General features: G+C 30.0%; 3 protein-coding genes across 3 annotated transcripts; 2 read left to right on the forward strand and 1 right to left on the reverse strand.

The window, feature by feature from the left end:
- Nucleotides 1–488: 488 nt before the first annotated feature.
- LOC130443375 (zinc finger CW-type PWWP domain protein 1-like) lies at nucleotides 489–3913 on the forward strand. The gene is made up of 2 exons (XM_056777948.1): nucleotides 489–1457; nucleotides 3551–3913. Exons 1-2 carry the CDS (start codon nucleotides 669–671, stop codon nucleotides 3911–3913), a joined length of 1152 nt encoding a protein of 383 aa, XP_056633926.1. The 5' UTR covers nucleotides 489–668.
- A 1599-nt stretch (nucleotides 3914–5512) lies between these two features.
- On the reverse strand, nucleotides 5513–9728 carry LOC130442701 (E3 ubiquitin-protein transferase MAEA). Its single transcript, XM_056777032.1, has 7 exons — nucleotides 9619–9728; nucleotides 9365–9551; nucleotides 9078–9314; nucleotides 8741–9016; nucleotides 7472–7622; nucleotides 7181–7376; nucleotides 5513–5726 (listed from the first exon to the last, which is right to left on the reverse strand). The coding sequence occupies exons 1-7, from the start codon at nucleotides 9655–9657 to the stop codon at nucleotides 5625–5627; spliced, it is 1188 nt and encodes a 395-aa protein (XP_056633010.1). The 5' UTR covers nucleotides 9658–9728; the 3' UTR covers nucleotides 5513–5624.
- Nucleotides 9729–10472: 744 nt separating this feature from the next.
- On the forward strand, nucleotides 10473–18803 carry LOC130442607 (sodium/bile acid cotransporter 5-like). Its single transcript, XM_056776883.1, has 8 exons — nucleotides 10473–10617; nucleotides 12449–12614; nucleotides 12750–12860; nucleotides 12917–13167; nucleotides 13231–13435; nucleotides 16008–16240; nucleotides 18244–18430; nucleotides 18517–18803. The coding sequence occupies exons 2-8, from the start codon at nucleotides 12449–12451 to the stop codon at nucleotides 18690–18692; spliced, it is 1329 nt and encodes a 442-aa protein (XP_056632861.1). The 5' UTR covers nucleotides 10473–10617; the 3' UTR covers nucleotides 18693–18803.
- The last annotated feature ends 560 nt before the right edge of the window (nucleotides 18804–19363 follow it).

Here is a 19363-nt window from a genome sequence, read left to right on the forward strand (position 1 = left end):
AAATAAAAATTTAATAATTTATATAAATTTCGATTATTTGATACCTTTTCTTATAAATTTATCATTAACAATGTATTTTAATACGTTTTTGAGCAAAAAAATTACTTTAATTATGGAATTATTTTATTAAAAAAAATATAAAACATAAACTCGGCAATGTTGTAAAATATTATTGCATAAAAGATTATTTTTATTAGATTACGTTGTCTACGTATTTTTATTTCCTTTATTCAATCTTCAAACACATTTTTTATAATTAAAAAAATGTATGCATTTTATCTATTCTAAATAGTTAAAACGTCATTATTTACGGTTGTTTTAATTCATGATGTACAACGCGAAAAATCGTTTTAAACAATTGATTGTTTCTGACAGTTATCGATAGTAATTTTTTTATTCCCGATACCTTAAGTTGTTATCAGTAGGGTGGTTTTTGATTGGTGGATTGATTAACGTCACAACAAAATAAATGGATAATTTTAAAACGCTAGTTTTTTTTATTATCGATATGTTATGTTGTTATCACTGAGGTGATTTTGATTGGTTAATGAGATGAACATTTGAAAGTCTTGAAATTTTAAAAAGTCAGCCATTTTCAGTAATAAATTGTGTTAACAAGCGTATAAGTTGAGACGTTTAGTTAGTGTTTTTTTTTCTACAAATATAAAATGCCAATTTTGAATAGAAAATCGATTAGAAAAGATACGTTCAAATGCCCTACGGATTACAAAATAAACCTACTGAAATTGTTGAATAATAATAACCTGGGGACATCAGTTTCGGAGAAGAAAACAGAAATTCCTCGAAATCAAAATTTAACGATATCGCTCGAAACGCCCAAGAAGAAAAAAAATGTTAACGTTAAGAAGATTACATTGACTCCTGAAGATATGTTCGATTCGTCATCACCGATGGACGACAGCGACGCCGATTCCGTTCTCTCCAAGGAAGTTCTAAACAGAATGGACGTGAAGGAGAAATATATGGAATTTTGGAACGAGACTTTAACTCCTGAAGAAGAAAACGAGTTGAAATCGTTAACGCAGGAATTGCAGGCGAAATATGTTGATGCCAAACCGAAGAAGGTGAAGAAAAAGGAGAATTATGCCTCTATGAGCTTCTACGACAAGATGAGTTCCCTTCAAGAATCCAGAAACGTCGGTCTCTACGTGTATTGCGACTCTTGCGACAAGTGTAGATACCTGCCCGACGTGCAAGATCCCCTGGATCTACCTGAGAAATGGTATTGTTATATGAATCCAAATGGAAGATATAATAGATGCGAAATCGAAGAAGAACCGATCGACGAGAAGGAAGAGGAGTTGATGATATTCAATAAATATAACGCGGGTAGCATCGTCTGGGCGAAAATCGAAGGTTACCCATGGTGGCCGGCTATGGTGGAAGACGATCCCGACATCGGGGATTATTTTTGGTTGGAAGATACCTTAGAACCGGTAAGTCAAACAGTTGCTTCACATACATGTAATTCTTTTTCATATAAAATTCGTAGTTAGGCTGTTAAATTTATTAGGCCGTATACAGGGTGATTCTTTTTAAATATTCCAAGTGGAAATTAAATAATAGTGATTAAAAGTTACTTGACATACAGGGTGATTCGTTTTTCATATCAATTTAATGTGGACACTGGGAAGTTTGTTTAGTTATATACGGGGTGACTATTTTAGTATCAACTTTTCAAATTTTGTTCGATCATTCACAGGGTAATTTTTATTTTAACATAAAAAATGGTGACGATATCAATTTTAAGTTACTTTATATACAGGGCGATTAGTTTTTTGTATCAATTTAATGGCGAGATTCAAATAATTAGGTTGCATCATATACAGGGTGATTATTTTTTATATTGAGTTCGTAAGTGAGTTTGTGAATTTTGTTATATACAGGATGTTTCCTTCTTTAATATTTCAGTTTGACTCGAAATAACTGGAATCAAGATTTATGTTGAATTACATACAGAGTGATTATTTTTCAACAAATTACATACAGGGTTATTATTTTTCGAAAAATAATATGTAGAGTGATAATTTATTGTTAGATCGTATACAGGGTGATTATTTTATGACAAATCTTCATATTTTGATAAATTATATACAGGGCAATTCTTTTTTGACAAATTCGAAACAGGGATATTATTTTTCAATAAATCATATACAGGGTGATTATTTTTCAACAAATCATATACAAGGTGATTATTTTTAGACAAAACATATATAGGGCGATTATTTTTCAACAAATTACATACAGAGTGATTATTTTTCAACAAATTACATACAGGGTTATTATTTTTCGAAAAATAATATGTAGAGTGATAATTTATTGTTAGATCGTATACAGGGTGATTATTTTATGACAAATCTTCATATTTTGATAAATTATATACAGGGCAATTCTTTTTTGACAAATTCGAAACAGGGATATTATTTTTCAATAAATCATATACAGGGTGATTATTTTTCAACAAATCATATACAAGGTGATTATTTTTAGACAAAACATATATAGGGCGATTATTTTTCAACAAATTACATACAGAGTGATTATTTTTCAACAAATTACATACAGGGTTATTATTTTTCGAAAAATAATATGTAGAGTGATAATTTATTGTTAGATCGTATACAGGGTGATTATTTTATGACAAATCTTCATATTTTGATAAATTATATACAGGGCAATCCTTTTTTGACAAATTCGAAACAGGGATATTATTTTTCAATAAATTATATACAGGGTGATTATTTTTCAACAAATTCTAAACAGGAAGATTATTTTTCAACAAATCATATACAACGTGATTATTTTTAGAGAAATCATATACTGGGTGATTATTTTTCAACAAATTACATACAGGGTGATTATTTTTTGACAAATCATATACAGAGCGATTATTTTTGGACAAATCATATACAGGGTGATTATTTTTTGACAAATCATATACAGGGCGATTATTTTTGAACAAATTCTAAACAGGAAGATTATTTTTCAACAAATCATATACAGGGTGATTATTTTTCAACAAATCATATACAACGTGATTATTTTTAGAGAAATCATATACTGGGTGATTATTTTTCAACAAATTCTAAACAGGAAGATTATTTTTCAACAAATCATATACAAGGTGATTATTTTTCAACAAATCATATACAACGTGATTATTTTTAGAGAAATCATATACTGGGTGATTATTTTTCAACAAATTCTAAACAGGAAGATTATTTTTCAACAAATCATATACAGGGTGATTATTTTTCAACAAATCATATACAACGTGATTATTTTTAGAGTATTCATATACTGGGTGATTATTTTTCAACAAATTCTAAACAGGAAGATTATTTTTCAACAAATCATATACAGGATGATTATTTTTCACCAACTCATATACAGGGTGATTATTTTTGTGACAAATCATATACAGGGCGATTATTTTTCTACATTTCATATAGAGGGCGATTATTCGACTTGGTTTCGTAATATATCGAGCAAATCACCCTGTACATTGACGGATAACGATTATTTTCAGACGTACTATCACGTGACGTTTTTCGATTCCACCGCGGTGACTCGATCTTGGATAAAAACGGGAGATTTGAAAGCGTTCAGAAAAAATATCGACGATCACCACGCGTTTGACAATAAATTCAAACGCAGATTGAGCGCCGCCGTCAAACAGGCTAAAGAAGCCGCCGGAATGCAGCTGATCGACAGATTGAAAATATTCGGTTTCACACGGAGATACAAGAAACCGTCGAAGAAGACGAAAAAACGGAAGGAAAACTCGACCGAAAACGGCGGCGTTAAGCGGAAGAAACGCTCCAAGTTCGACGTCGAGTCGGATTCTTCGACTGAAGACGGAAAAGAGATGAACGAAACTTCGGATGAGTAGGAACGCCGATTTTTCGGAAAATTTTTAGGTTAAGTTCCATAAATTTTCGACGGAATTCGTATTTTCGGTTTAATTTTTGAAAAAACTTTCAGAGTTTCTTGAGTTTTTGATAAAAAATGTGTTTCAAAATTTTTCAATAAACTTTCATGAAAAATTGTATTTTCTTATCAATTTTATGTCCCTTTTCCCTAGATTTTCACTAAATTCCAATAAATCGACACAACATGGGTATTTTTATTATAAACACGTTAACTGCCGAGCCAATCATTTTTTTATGCCCAATTCTATCAATTTCACCTAATTTTCCATGATTCTCCACAAAATTCCATCAAATTGTCACAAAAAAGTCATAAATGTACGCATTTTCATTGTTAACACGTTAACTGCCGACCCAATCGTTTTTTACGCCCAATTTCATCAATTTTATGCCCCATTTCATCATTTAGGCACCATTTCATCTAATTTTTGACCAATTTCATGAATTTCCCGGAATTTTCCATGATTTTCCACTAAATTTCATCAAATTATCACGCAAACGTCATAAATGTACGTGTTAACACGTTAACTGCCGAACCAATCGTTTTTTATGCCCCATTTCATCTATTTTTTGACCAATTTCATGAATTTCCCATGTTTTCCACGATTTTTCACTAAATTTCATCAAATTATCACACAAACGTCATAAATGTACGTGTTAACACGTTAACTGCCGAACCAATAGTTTTTTACGCCCAATTTCATCAATTTTATGCCCCATTTCATCATTTAGGCACCATTTCATCTATTTTTTGACCAATTTCATGAATTTCCCAGGATTTTCCACGATTTTCCACTAAATTTCATCAAATTATCACACAAACGTCATAAATGTACGTGTTAACAAGTTAACTGCCGAACCAATCGTTTTTTATGCCCCATTTCATCAATTTTACGCCCCATTTCATCAATTTCATCTTATTTTCCATGATTCTCCACAAAATTCCATAAAATAATCAAAAAAAGTCATAAATGTACGTATATTCTTTGTTAACACGTTAACTTGCCGAACCAATCGTTTTTTATGCCCCATTTCATCAATTTTATGCCCCATTTCATCTATTTTTTGACCAATTTCATGAATTTCCCAGGATTTTTCACGATTTTCCACTAAATTTCATCAAATTATCACACAAACGTCATAAATGTACGTATTAACACGTTAACTTGCCGAAGCAATCGTTTTTTACGCCCCATTTCATCTATTTTATGCCAAATTCCATCAATTCCATGTCTCTTTTCGTTATTTTTCACGAAATTGCAAGAATTAAACGTAAAAACGTCATAAATAAAAGCAGAATTTCTTTTTCGCGCAATTTCAGCGCGAAAAACAATCTTACACATCGATTGTGATATCAGACAAATTTTCACGTTACGTAACACATTTTCCCGCCGAAATTCCGTTATTTTTGACGATTTCTATAAAATGTATATGGGACAAACTTGGCGACGCGTTAAAAGGCGATCTAAGGAACATCCGAGCAACGCAAATATCGAAAAATATCTCGTTGCTTATCGAAAAAAAGTGGATGAAAGGGATGGAAATGAAAAGATAATTATATCAATTGAAACGTTTATGAGAATAATAGATAAGTATTTACATGTTACAATGAAAAAAAAAAAAGGAGAAAATGTCGTAGCGAAATTTCAATATTTAGCTATGAACTTATCACAATTACATTACAAACACTTTTTCGACTTTCATAAATTGGAAAACTTCTTTCGTTTTCGGGCAGATTACTTGACCGTTGTTCTGACGTGCCATTTCCATTAACGCCTTAACGAAAAAAAAAATCGTAAATTTATCGGCAGCACTTCGTATTTCGGCGAAATTTTCGTGATTTACAACACATTTACAACAAAAAATTTGACCTCCCCTCGTAAATCGCGCGTGAATTAACAGTAGACAGATTTAAACGGCATCACCTCGTATTTTTTTATCCCGAAATTCGAAAATACATAAAAACGTAGCATTTTGTTATGAAAAAATAGACTTACTCTCGTAAGTATCGTATAAATAACAGACACGTTTAAGGAAAATTTCGAAATTTTTCTATAAAAATATTGACTACCCCCCGGAAATTGTGATTAAAACAAGGTAATTTCATTACCTCCCCTCGTATTTTGTAATCCGAAATTTTGTTATGGAAAAATAGACTTCCCCTCGTAACTATCATTTAAATATACGATTATTGAAATGTGGTAGTTTTGCTATAAAAAATTGACTACTCCCAGTAAATTTTATTTGGGAAAATATCGAAAAAATTTAACGGTATCAAACACGTTGCATTTTGTTATAAAAAACGAACTTCCTCTCGTATATTTAATATAAATAAAGTCGACTTTGTTTTAAAAAATGGATTTCCACATTTAAATTTCAATTACAAGAATGAGGAACAGGTTTAACGACGTCCACTCATATTTTTTTAACCAAAAAAATCGAAAAAATATGAAACCGTTACATTTTGTTATAAAAAACGAACTTCCCCTCGTATATTTTATCGCTTTTTTTATAAAAAAAGGATTTTCATCGAATAGTATTTGACGACTTCCCCTCGTATGTTTTTTATCCAGAAATTCGAAAATATATAATCAAGTTGCCTTTTGTTATAAAAAACGAACTTCCCCTCGTACATATCATATGAATAACATCGATTTTGTTATAAAAATTTATTTTCCCTTGTAAACTTCAATTCAAAGAATGGTAAACAGGTTTAACGACGTCCCCTCCTATATTTTTTTAGCCGAAAGTTCGAAAAAATATAAAACCGTCACATTTTGTTATAAAAAAAAACGAAATTCCCATCGTATATTTTACGCTTTTGTTATAAAAAATGTACTTGTAAATTTTCATCGAATAGTATTTGACGACTTCCCCTCGTATTTTTTTATCCAGAAATTCGAAAGTATTATACAACTCAAAAAATTTTTAAATAAATATACTTCCCCTCGTAAATTTTATATACATTTAATGAAAATTTGGCGTCCCCCTTGTAAAGTTTAACATCAAAAGAATAGTAAGCAGATTTAACAATAACCCCTCGTATTTTTTTAACCAAGAAAATTTTAATATATAAAAAATCGACTTCCCCCCGTAAATTATACTTTGAAACCGAAATATTCCAACAACTTTTCAGTACATCCTGTAACATTTATCGATAATTATGAACAATTGAAATATTTTTACATACGGGGGCATTAAAAAAATTTATACTATTTATTAAAATTTACCTGTTCACCGTATATATGTCCGTTGGGTAACATCATGGGCGGATTATTTTCGTTCATGGGCAATCCGCTAATATGGCAATACAAACGACTCTGCGAACAATGGGCGAAAGGCAAACAATCCGCTAGCTCGTTCAAATATGGCTGACATACCGGACACGTGGGATTCCTATTCTCCCCACTTTCCGAATAACACTGAGTGTTGATGGTTAAGGAAAAATATAATTTCTCATTGAATTAACCGATTTTTTTAATAAATTGGAAATGGTTAAATTATTGTTTTGAAAAGGATATGGGGTTTTGAGTGCTGACAGACCCGCCTGTAGGGCCACGGTGAAGACAGATTGGGAAGCTAATTGGAACAGTCGATAATTTTCTTGACGGAATTGTTGGATCAACGTATCCCATCTTTTTTCGTCGAAAAGGGCCTTGTAAGGTTCGATTTCTAAAATTTGTCACAAAAAAAAATACGAAATTTGTATTACGAGGATGGTCCGATAGATTTAAATACGAGAATTGGATTTATATGAAGCGAAAATTACGATTCGTTTCAAAATAAATGTATTACGAGGGATAATCGAAAAATTAGACGAAAATAACGAGAAAAATACGATTTGATTTTAAAATATATTACGAGGGTATTTCAATTCATTTAAACAATAAAAATCGGAAAAAGTAGATTTTTTTCAGAAAATTTTTTCATTTATCAAAAATTTATTATACGAGGAACGTTCGATAAATTTGGTGGGAAACATAGACAAAAATTAGGCAAAAACATTTCTAAAAAAACTCATTACGAGGGAGATTCCACAAGTTAAAAAATGAATTATTACGAGGGCGGATTGACAAGTTCGAATGAAAAAAAAATGGGGAAAAAACTTCGAAACGCGATTATAACAAAAAAATTGATTACGAGGTTGATTCGACGAGTTCAGATCAAAAAACTTGATGAAAATGTCGCAAAAACTACAATTTTTAGAAAGAAAAATTTATTACCAGGCCGATTCGATAAGTTTAAAAGAAAAAAAATTACCTAAAATGACGAAAAATCGTGACTTTTAATAGAAAATTTATTACTAGAGATTTTCGACAAGTTTATATCGAAAAAAATTTATAAAAACGACACAAAAACCACAATTTGTTCTGAAAAAAATGTTACCAGGGCGATTCCATACGTTTAGATGAAAAAGGACATGAAATAACGTGAAACTACGATTTTTTTTTAAATTTAATAATGAAAAAAAAGACGTAAAAAACACGATTCGTTCACAAAAAATGTTACCAAGTCATTTCGAGTAATTTAGATCGAAAAAAAGTAACTGAAATAATGAAAAATCGCGATTTTTTGAGAAAAATTGATTATCAGGGCTGTTCGACAATTTTATATGAAAAAAAATGCCGTAAAAACTACGATTTGTTCACAAAAAATGTTACCAAGTCATTTCGATTAGTTTAGATTGAAAAAAAGAACCTAAAATAACGGAAAATCGCGATTTTTTGAGAAAAATCCGATTACCAGTGTTGTTCTACAAGTTTATATTGAAAAAAAATTGATAAAAATACCTGTATTGACGGGAAAAGCGAGTAAAGCCATAACTTGTTTGATAGTCGTCAAATGTTCGTCTTCGAAACCTGGAAAATATTTTCTGGCGTGTTTAACGGCGTCCATTCTCCTATCGCAACGTATCAATTCGACGAATTCCTGTACCCGCACATTAAATTCCATATTCGATTTCAATTTGCGCAATTTCGATTTGTTATCATGGCACCAAGCCAAACATTTGTTCGTTTCTTTGTTGGCCAGAGACTTTTCGACTTCTCTCGAAGTCAAAAAAATATCTGAAAACCAAAAAACAAACAGTTTCGCGCACTTTTTCCCCATTATCAATCCTCCAATTACCGATGTTCGTCAAATCCTTTATATCAGATCTATCTGCGAGAGTTATGGCGGCATTGTAATACCCGTTCCTCAAAAAATACTCCACGACCATTCTATCCAGACGTTTACGTCTCCATTGGTTCAGAGCAGCTTGAGACACGTTTCCATTTGAGGCGACGGTGCAATGCTCCTTCAAATGCTCCAATCTCCTTTTGCACACGCTGGAAGCCACCAACTCCTCGGCGATGCTTTCTTCGGCTAACAAAACACTTTTTAACGACAATATACATCGAAATCGACTACTTTACCTTTACGTTTCAAAACTTGAAGTTTTTCCACCATACCACCGAGAAGACTAGAAATATCTTTGGATTTAACCGCGGATTCTTCTAGAGTTTCCTCTATGAGATTCGCTTGTTGTTGTACGTGAGACACTTCGCGATCTATCGCTTTTTGAGCCGTTCTAAACTTCTTATTTAGAATTTCGTAAGGTACCTGATTTAATTATAAAAAAACCCACAAACACTTATAAAAGATATGTTAGAATGTTAAATTTACTCACTTTTAACGTAGGATGTTCTAAAGACTTTATATCTGCCATTTTTAATGTCTTTATAAAAACATAAATAAAATTCCAGACATCGAAACCAGCTGATATGTCAAGTTAATGTCAAATGTCAATAAAATGACAAGATTTATTTAAATATATAATTATATATTTATCTTGATTCAACATTTTAATATTATATTGACATAAAATGTTATTTATTTAATTAAAAATATATAAAACGGATTTTCTAGGGTATACATTTCAATCGATATAATGTCCTAACGAATATGGTAAAAAATTTTTGCTTCTCTTTCTAATATATATTAACCCGGCTATAGACATCTTTGTTTAAAATATCATTCCTTTCTACCGATTTACCTTAAGCAGGTTTTACACTAACTATTATCAAATATATTCAGTAAACTAAATAATAGTATAATGAAAAAGTGTTTGTTTCTCTTTCTAATATATGTAAGTACGACTATCTTTATCTTCATTAAAATAAGAGTGGGATTTCTAATTGCTGCTGTCAATTTCCTTAAGTCGGCTTTACACTATCCTAGTTACATTTTACGCATTTATTATCAAATATAATAAAATGAATATTGTAGTAGAACTTTAACTATATTTTCTCTCATTCAAAATATATAGTATTATAGTATCTCTTTTTAACATTAAATAATTGATATTTATTTATCTCTGCTTAAAGTGTCAATTAATTATAATGAAAAACGTATGTCACTTACCTTACGTTACGGTATTAAATGTTGCCTAACTACTAGTTAAACGTTAACAAGTTTATCGTCTCTTTTTAATACGTATTAATTTATATATATTTATCTTTTTCTAAATAATGTGAGTGGATTATCCTTGACATATGATTTATAAATGCTTCTGAGAAAGTAACGTGCAGTTGTGCTCGTCAGGTGTTCGGTTTTCAAAGTAAATGTTGCTTCCGAAGGATAAATATCATATTATAGTGCCAGCTTAATATAAATCTTTTACTAAAAGGTATTTAAATTTAATGTTTTCGATATATTTTATAAATTTAAAAGTATTATCTATCACAAAACTGTTTATATATATCATTTTCTCTTATTTTCTCTTAAAATCACGTAACGACTTAATACTTATCATTTTAGAAAGCCAAAAGGAATATTGCATAATTATTCATAAATTTTGTACGTAGAATAAATACTAGTTGCAAGAAAGTAATAAATTTCAATTTCTTTATCAAAGTTTGTAATTTATAAACGAAATACAATAAATATTAATACCAGATTAAATTATCAACTTTGGAAGTTAATTAATTGTTTAAATTTCTCTGTATAAAGTGTATTTCAAAAATTTTAAGAAAGTATATATAATAAAAAATGGTCGTAGAAAAACGATAAGAAATACGTTTGTAAATCCTTGCTAACAGTGGTAATCATATTGAAACAACCTTGCTTTCAAATTACATCATTAAATCCGTAAAATATTAATTAATACAATTATAGATAATGTATAGGTCTTTAATTGATTGTTTTCGAAACTAAACGATTGAATTAATACGTTTTGTCAGGAATTCGTCATGGAAATCATAATAGAAACTAATCTTTTAACATTCTTATGCAGTTTTTTCTGGATATTTTCACGGTAATATTTGATTTTTGATCATTATGGTATACAGAAAACTTGTTTTATATTTTCAGAACGATTAAGGGTCATTGGTAGATATTTGAATAGTTTTTTTAAGGCTCATTGGTAGATATTTGAATAGTTTTATTAAACCTCATTGGTTTAAAAATGAGAATTATTAAGGTTCAATGGTAGATAAAACGTTTTATTAACAAACATTTCAAATATTTTGATATTTACTGTGATATATATATATATATATATATATATATATATATATATATATATATATATATATATATATATATATATATATATATAAATTCGATTTTCAATTCTTAAGGGTCATTGGTGGATTTAAACATCGATTATTTTTTTAAAGACACATTATTAAGGCTCAATGATAAATAAAACGTTTTCTATCATTTATTAACAAACATTTAACATTCTTAGAGAATTTTTTTGTTCATCTACTGTCATATATAAATTCGATTTTCAATTCGTAAGGGTCATTGGTGGTTTTAAACATCGATTATTTTTTTAAAGACACATTATTAAGGCTCAATGGTAGATCAAACGTTTTCTATCATTTATTAACAAACATTCAACATTCTTAGAGAGTTTTTTGTGTATCTACTGTCATATATATATTCGATTTACAATTATTAAGGGTCAATGGTCGATTTAAATATCGATTATTATTTTAAAGACAGATTATTAAGGCTCAATGGTAGATAAAACGTTTCCTACCATTTATTAACAAACATTCAGCATTCTTAGAGAGTTTTTGTGTATCTACTGTCATATATATATATTCGATTTACAATTATTAAGGGTCAATGCTCGATTTAAATATCAATTATTTTTTTAAAGACACATTATTAAGGCTCAATGATAGATAAAACGTTTTCTATCATTTATTAACAAACATTTCACATTCTTAGACAGTTTTTTTTTCTATATATTGACTGTGAAATAATTTTTTTCATACAAACAATAAGTAGAAAATAATTATTAAAAATATTGTTTTGTCGTGACCCTCAACTGTTTGAATCCTATCTGCTAAATCTATAAGTAAATATTATTGTGGCGACTGGAAACCACTTGTGAAAATAACATTTCGGTTTTGAAGCGATATTTTCGACTCCGATTTATATATAAAAAAAAGATTAGAGAAATATTCGTTTTAATTGAAACCGGAAATTTTATTTTTCTGTTGTAGATGTGTCCAATATCAGGTTTAGTACAATTTCTAATTGTACTTGTGGCATTAATTCTAATATGTCACGCGGTTATCGTAAAAAGTTGTAATATAACTTTCAACCCCCAAAACGCCACCATTCATATGTACGATACAATAATCGTCGATTACGACGCTTCAAATCAAGGTAAACACCGTTATATATACGAGGGGATTGTTATAATTCGTTTCCTGAATGTATTAGACGAAATCGAAAAAAAAAACAATTACACCTCGGTCTATATACATGAACGGGCGTTGTATTATCAAATTGATGTTTTAGATGGTGGTGATTACACGCTTTATAGCGAGGATGAAAACGTGGCGTCACTGGATAAAGAATATTTAATAACGAACGATTCGGGTAGTTTTAACGTCACGGGGAACTTTTTAGGTAAGTTTCGGTAAATACGTGGGGGAGGACGCGGAATGAATTTTCGATTATTTCAGGTAAAACTGTGATATCGTGTAAAAAAAGAGGAAGTTCCGGTAAAAGCGAATCTACAGGAAATATGGATATAGTGGTGATAAGGAAAAAGAGGGTGATCGATACGATGTTTACGGCATCGGTAGCCACTTTGATCAGTTTGTTGTACATCAATTTCGGTTGCGCCATCGATTGGTCGGAATTCAGGACGATTTTGAAGAGACCCATCGGACCGGGCGTCGGACTTTTCGGTCATTTCGTCGTGATGCCAGCGGTGAGGAGAGCGTCGTTTTGGGCGACGATTCGCGTCGTTTATTTTTCTCTTTTTGGGTTTCAGTTGAGTTACGCTTTGGGCGTTCTTCTTTTTCCGGATAACGCGGCGATGCAGTTGGGATTGTTCTTCACGGGAGTTTCGCCGGCTGGGGGCGCTTCCAACGTTTGGGCGATACTCTTGGAGGGGAATATCAGTTTGTCGATTTCGATGACGTTCGTCAGCACCATGGCCGCGTTCGCTTTTATGCCTTTGTGGATTTTTACACTCGGTACGTAAATTATTTTTGCAGTTTTCTAGTTTTTTTTTTTTCAATTTTCGATAGATTCGTAGAACCTAGAAATTTTATTAAATCTGGCAACTGTGGGAAATATTTGACGGTGTTTATTAAGGATCAATGGTAATTTTAGAGGCTTTTTTTTCAATTTTCCACAGATTTATTCAAGGGTCAATGGTTGATGAAATATATTTTTTAATTAAACTTAAATGCCTCAAGTTACCATTTACCCTTAATGATTTCGATTCAAATAAAAACGTTCCTTATAATAAATATTTCATATACCATTGACCCTTAATAGTGCATTAAGGGTCAATGGAATATTTTATTTTAAATGCTATTAAGGGTCAATTGTGGATAAAACAATCTTTTGTTAAGGATCATTGGTATTAAACGAGAATTATTAAGGATCAATGGAATATTTTTGGGAGACTTTTTCAATAAGGTTTATTGGTTCCGAATGAAATTTTTTGAATTTTTTTAGACTTAATTAAGGGTCAATGGTGAATGAAACATTGTTTAGTAAATGAATTATTAAGGGCCAATGGTGGAGGGGACATTCTATATTCAAATGAATTTCTTTTAATTGGAAATTATTAAGGGTCAATGGTAATTTTAGAGACTTTTTTTTCAATTTTCCAAAGATTTAATCAAGGGTCAGTGTTTGATGAAATATATTTTTCAATTATCCTCAAATGCCTCAAGTTACCATTGACCCTTAATAATTTCGATTTAAAAGAAATCGATCGGTATAACAAATATTTCATATACCATTGACCATTAATAATGCATTAAGGGTCAATGGAATATTTTTTAATTTTAATTTAAATGCCATTAAGGGTAAATGGTGAATAAAACAATCTTTTGTTAAGGATCATTGGTATTAAACAAGAATATTAAGGTTCAATGGTGCTAATTTTTTTTTTGTTTTTAAATAGGGATGTTCGAGGGTCACTTATTATTTAAAACATTTTTCCAACAAAGAAGACCAATGATAAATTAAGGGTGGATGGTAGATGAAAATTTTATCCTGTTAAACTCGTTTCTGATATTTTCCACGATAAAAAAGTTGCAATATACAGTAACATATTCAACAATAAGCAAAAATTCATCAATTATTAAACGTATTTTATTTTCTGTATTCACTTCCAAGCAAAGGTTACATTGAAATTTATCGATGCACATTTGGTTTTGAAAACAACCATTTAACATTGAATAATCATCGATTAAATTTGTTTATTTAGAATTTTGAATAGTAGATTTCCTATTTCTTATTCAAATTTATGATAGTTTTTGTTCAAATTATATTTCGAGCGTCAATATGGCATATTATGTGTGAAAATACATGTTGAAAGTCAATGTAACCACCTTTCGCAAATCTACAAAAAATTACGTATTTTTTCTTTCCCCCTCCCTTTTTATTTGACTGAATTTCATCTTCAGGATAGTCACTTAAAAAAATTTGATCAAATTTTATCGTCATTTATAAACTTTTCAACTAGATTCTATCGCCAGGTTAGTCATTTATAAAGATATCACAAAGTTTCATCGTCAGAATAGTCACTTATAAACTTTTCAACTAGATTTTATCGCCATGATAGTAATTTATAAACTTGTCAACTAGTTTTCATCGTCAGGATAGTCATTTATAAACCTGTCAACTAATTTTTATCGTCAGAATAGTCATTTATAAACTTGTCAACTAGTTTTTATCGTCAGATTAGTCATTTATAAACTTGTCAACTAGTTTTTATCGTCAGATTAGTCATTTATAAACTTGTCAAATAGATTTTATCACCAGGATAATCATTTATAAAGATATCACAAAGTTTCATCGTCAGAATAGTCATTTATAAACCTGTCAACTAAATTTTATAGCCAGGATAGTCATTTATAAAGATATCACAAAGTTTCATCGTCAGAATAGTCATTTATAAACTTGTCAACTAGTTTTTATCGTCAGAATAGTCATTTATAAACTTGTCAAATAGATTTTATCACTAGGATAGTCATTTATAAAGATATCACAAAGTTTCATCGTCAGAATAGTCATTTATAAACTTGTCAACTAGTTTTTATCGTCAGATTAGTCATTTATAAACTTGTCAACTAGTTTTTATCGTCAGATTAGTCATTTATAAACTTGTCAAATAGATTTTATCACCAGGATAATCATTTATAAAGATATCACAAAGTTTCATCGTCAGAATAGTCATTTATAAACCTGTCAACTAAATTTTATAGCCAGGATAGTCATTTATAAAGATATCACAAAGTTTCATCGTCAGAATAGTCATTTATAAACTTGTCAACTAGTTTTTATCGTCAGAATAGTCATTTATAAACTTGTCAAATAGATTTTATCACTAGGATAGTCATTTATAAAGATATCACAAAGTTTCATCGTCAGAATAGTCATTTATAAACTTGTCAACTAGATTTCATCGTCAGAATAGTCATATATAAAGTTTGGCTTTGATGAATACCCATTTTAACGATCGACAAACATTTCTTTTCATATTTTCTCAGTTTTTTTTAATAGTTTCTATTTTTTTTGTTATATTAGGTCGAGTTATATTCCGGAACGCAAAATTAGAAGTACCTTACACCGAAATAATGACGTACGTTGTAGCTTTGATTATACCCTTGACGATCGGGTACCTAATTCAGAGGTACCTAAAGAGGGTGGCAAATTTCATGGTTAGAATAATAAAGGGATTTTCGACGCTCCTCATATTATTCATAATAATTTTCGCAATTGTTACCAACTTGTATTTGTTCAAATTGTTTTCGTGGCAGGTAAGTCCGAAATTTTATAAAACTACCAATTTTCATCAATAACGATATCATTTATAAACTTTATGACTATAATTGTGAGTATTATTGGCATTGACCAATTTTCATCAGTGAAATTGTCATTTATAAACTTTATGACCAATTTTCATCAGTGAAATTGTCATTTATAAACTTTATGACCAATTTTCATCAGTGAGATTGTCATTTATAAACTTTATGACCTATTTTCATCAGTAACGTTGTCATTTATAAACTTTATGACCAATTTTCATCAGTGAGATTGTCATTTATAAACTTTAAGACCCATTTTCATAAGTGAGATTGTCATTTATAAATTTTAAGACTCATTTTCATCAGTGAGATTGTCATTTATAAACTTTATGACCAATTTTCATCAGTGAGATTGTCATTTATAAACTTTATGACCTATTTTCATCAGTAACGTTGTCATTTATAAACTTTATGACCAATTTTCATCAGTGAGATTGTCATTTATAAACTTTATGACCAATTTTCATCGATAACATTGTCATTTATAAACTTTAAGACTCATTTTCATCAGTGAGATTGTCATTTATAAACTTTAAGACCCATTTTCATAAGTGAGATTGTCATTTATAAACTTTATGACCAATTTTCATCGATAACATTGTCATTTATAAACTTTAAGACTCATTTTCATCAGTGAGATTGTCATTTATAAACTTTAAGACCCATTTTCATAAGTGAGATTGTCATTTATAAATTTTAAGACTCATTTTCATCAGTGAGATTGTCATTTATAAACTTTATGACCAATTTTCATCAGTGAGATTGTCATTTATAAACTTTAAGACCCATTTTCATAAGTGAGATTGTCATTTATAAACTTTATGACCAATTTTCATCAGTGAGATTGTCATTTATAAACTTTATGACCTATTTTCATCAGTAACGTTGTCATTTATAAACTTTATGACCAATTTTCATCAGTGAGATTGTCATTTATAAACTTTATGACCAATTTTCATCGATAACATTGTCATTTATAAACTTTAAGACTCATTTTCATCAGTGAGATTGTCATTTATAAACTTTAAGACCCATTTTCATAAGTGAGATTGTCATTTATAAACTTTATGACCAATTTTCATCGATAACATTGTCATTTATAAACTTTAAGACTCATTTTCATCAGTGAGATTGTCATTTATAAACTTTAAGACTCATTTTCATCAGTGAGATTGTCATTTATAAACTTTAAGACCCATTTTCATAAGTGAGATTGTCATTTATAAATTTTAAGACTCATTTTCATCAGTGAGATTGTCATTTATAAACTTTATGACCAATTTTCATCAGTGAGATTGTCATTTATAAACTTTAAGACTCATTTTCATCAGTGAGATTGTCATTTATAAACTTTAAGACCCATTTTCATAAGTGAGATTGTCATTTATAAATTTTAAGACTCATTTTCATCAGTGAGATTGTCATTTATAAACTTTATGACCAATTTTCATCAGTGAGATTGTCATTTATAAACTTTAAGACCCATTTTCATAAGTGAGATTGTCATTTATAAACTTTATGACCAATTTTCATCAGTGAGATTGTCATTTATAAACTTTAAGACCCATTTTCATAAGTGAGATTGTCATTTATAAACTTTATGACCAATTTTCATCAGTGAGATTGTCATTTATAAACTTTAAGACCCATTTTCATAAGTGAGATTGTCATTTATAAACTTTATGACCAATTTTCATCAGTGAGATTGTCATTTATAAACTTTAAGACCCATTTTCATAAGTGAGATTGTCATTTATAAACTTTATGACCAATTTTCATCAGTGAGATTGTCATTTATAAACTTTAAGACCCATTTTCATAAGTGAGATTGTCATTTATAAACTTTAAGACCCATTTTCATAAGTGAGATTGTCATTTATAAACTTTATGACCAATTTTCATCAATAATCTTGACCCGTTTCGACCTGTTATAACAATTTTTGTATGTTCCATAGATAATCGTCGCCGGTATGGGTATCCCATGGCTCGGTTACGTAGCTGGTTATCTGATATCTAAATTATTGCGACAGAATCCCGTCGATTGTTTAACGATGGCCATCGAAATCGGTATCCAGAATACGGGCATCGCGATATTTCTATTGAGATTCGCTTTACCCCAACCCGAAGCCGATCTAACTACAGGTAAGTCGCGTCCCCCCTACGATCCGTTCGATTTGTACGAGGGGCGTTAGAAAATTGGATTTCATTGACATTTTTATCGATTGCAGTGGCTCCGGTCGCCGTGGCGGTTCTGACGCCGTTCCCGCTCTTGCTCCTGTTCGTCGTTAAGAAATTGAGGTCGCGTTTACATCATTCCCATTCGAAATTGTCTCAAGAGGAAATCGTAAAATCGGAAAATACTTCGAATTCTATTAACGGAATTGATATAAACGGAATTTCTTAGGTTAGAATTTCCATTGTTTCGAGTTTTATCGTTAAACATTTTGTTCCTTATCGGTTTTATTCACTTTATTTTTTTTTTGGAATTGTTGAAATCATTAAAGAATTTTATCAATTCTCTTGTGTTACTTTTCCTACAACCCCGATATATACAATAGAAACTCATTTAAAGGTGAAAATTCTATAAAAATTGGGGAATGGGGGATAAAAATAGAAAATTAACGACGAAAATACCGGAAATCAATCGATTTGGAAGTAATAAGGGGTGAAGGTACCTCAAATAAGAGGTAACATGTAGCAAAATGACACAATTGCGAATAAAATCATGAAAAACTACGAGAATAAGAAATAAAATGCGAAAATTATCATCGAAAGTACACGAAATTAATCGAAATGGAGGTAATAAGAGGTAAAAGTACCTCAAATAAGAGGTAATATATTGAAAATTAGAAAATTGAGAATAGAATTGGAAAGAAACTATTAAAATTACGAATATAAAAAGGTAAGCATGAAAAATTGATGACGCGAATGAGTAAATAAGGGGTATGATGTTCAAATAAGGGGTAATAAAAGAGGTAAAAACGGAAAAAGATGAGAAAAATTCATAAATTAATCAAAATTACGTTAGAAATCACATTTAATGTTCGAAAAAAAAAAGGGCGCAAAAGTAGTATA

The sequence above is a fragment of the Diorhabda sublineata genome, chromosome 4 (genome assembly GCF_026230105.1).
Source record: "Diorhabda sublineata isolate icDioSubl1.1 chromosome 4, icDioSubl1.1, whole genome shotgun sequence".
In the NCBI taxonomy this organism is placed as follows: Eukaryota; Metazoa; Arthropoda; class Insecta; order Coleoptera; family Chrysomelidae; genus Diorhabda; species Diorhabda sublineata.

Excerpts from the sequence above, each read along its gene's own strand:
- LOC130442607 (XM_056776883.1), top strand. The coding sequence starts at position 12,449 with ATGTGTCCAATATCAGGTTTAGTACAATTTCTAATTGTACTTGTGGCA. Across the intron at positions 13,436-16,007 it reads TTTGTGGATTTTTACACTCG|GTCGAGTTATATTCCGGAAC; the intron begins GTACGTAAATTA and ends TTGTTATATTAG. Across the intron at positions 16,241-18,243 it reads TCAAATTGTTTTCGTGGCAG|ATAATCGTCGCCGGTATGGG; the intron begins GTAAGTCCGAAA and ends TATGTTCCATAG.
- LOC130443375 (XM_056777948.1), top strand. The coding sequence starts at position 669 with ATGCCAATTTTGAATAGAAAATCGATTAGAAAAGATACGTTCAAATGC. Across the intron at positions 1,458-3,550 it reads TGGAAGATACCTTAGAACCG|ACGTACTATCACGTGACGTT; the intron begins GTAAGTCAAACA and ends GATTATTTTCAG.
- LOC130442701 (XM_056777032.1), bottom strand. The coding sequence starts at position 9,657 with ATGGCAGATATAAAGTCTTTAGAACATCCTACGTTAAAA. Across the intron at positions 9,552-9,618 it reads TAGAACATCCTACGTTAAAA|GTACCTTACGAAATTCTAAA; the intron begins GTGAGTAAATTT and ends TAATTAAATCAG. Across the intron at positions 5,727-7,180 it reads GACATATATACGGTGAACAG|GCGTTAATGGAAATGGCACG; the intron begins GTAAATTTTAAT and ends TTTTTCGTTAAG.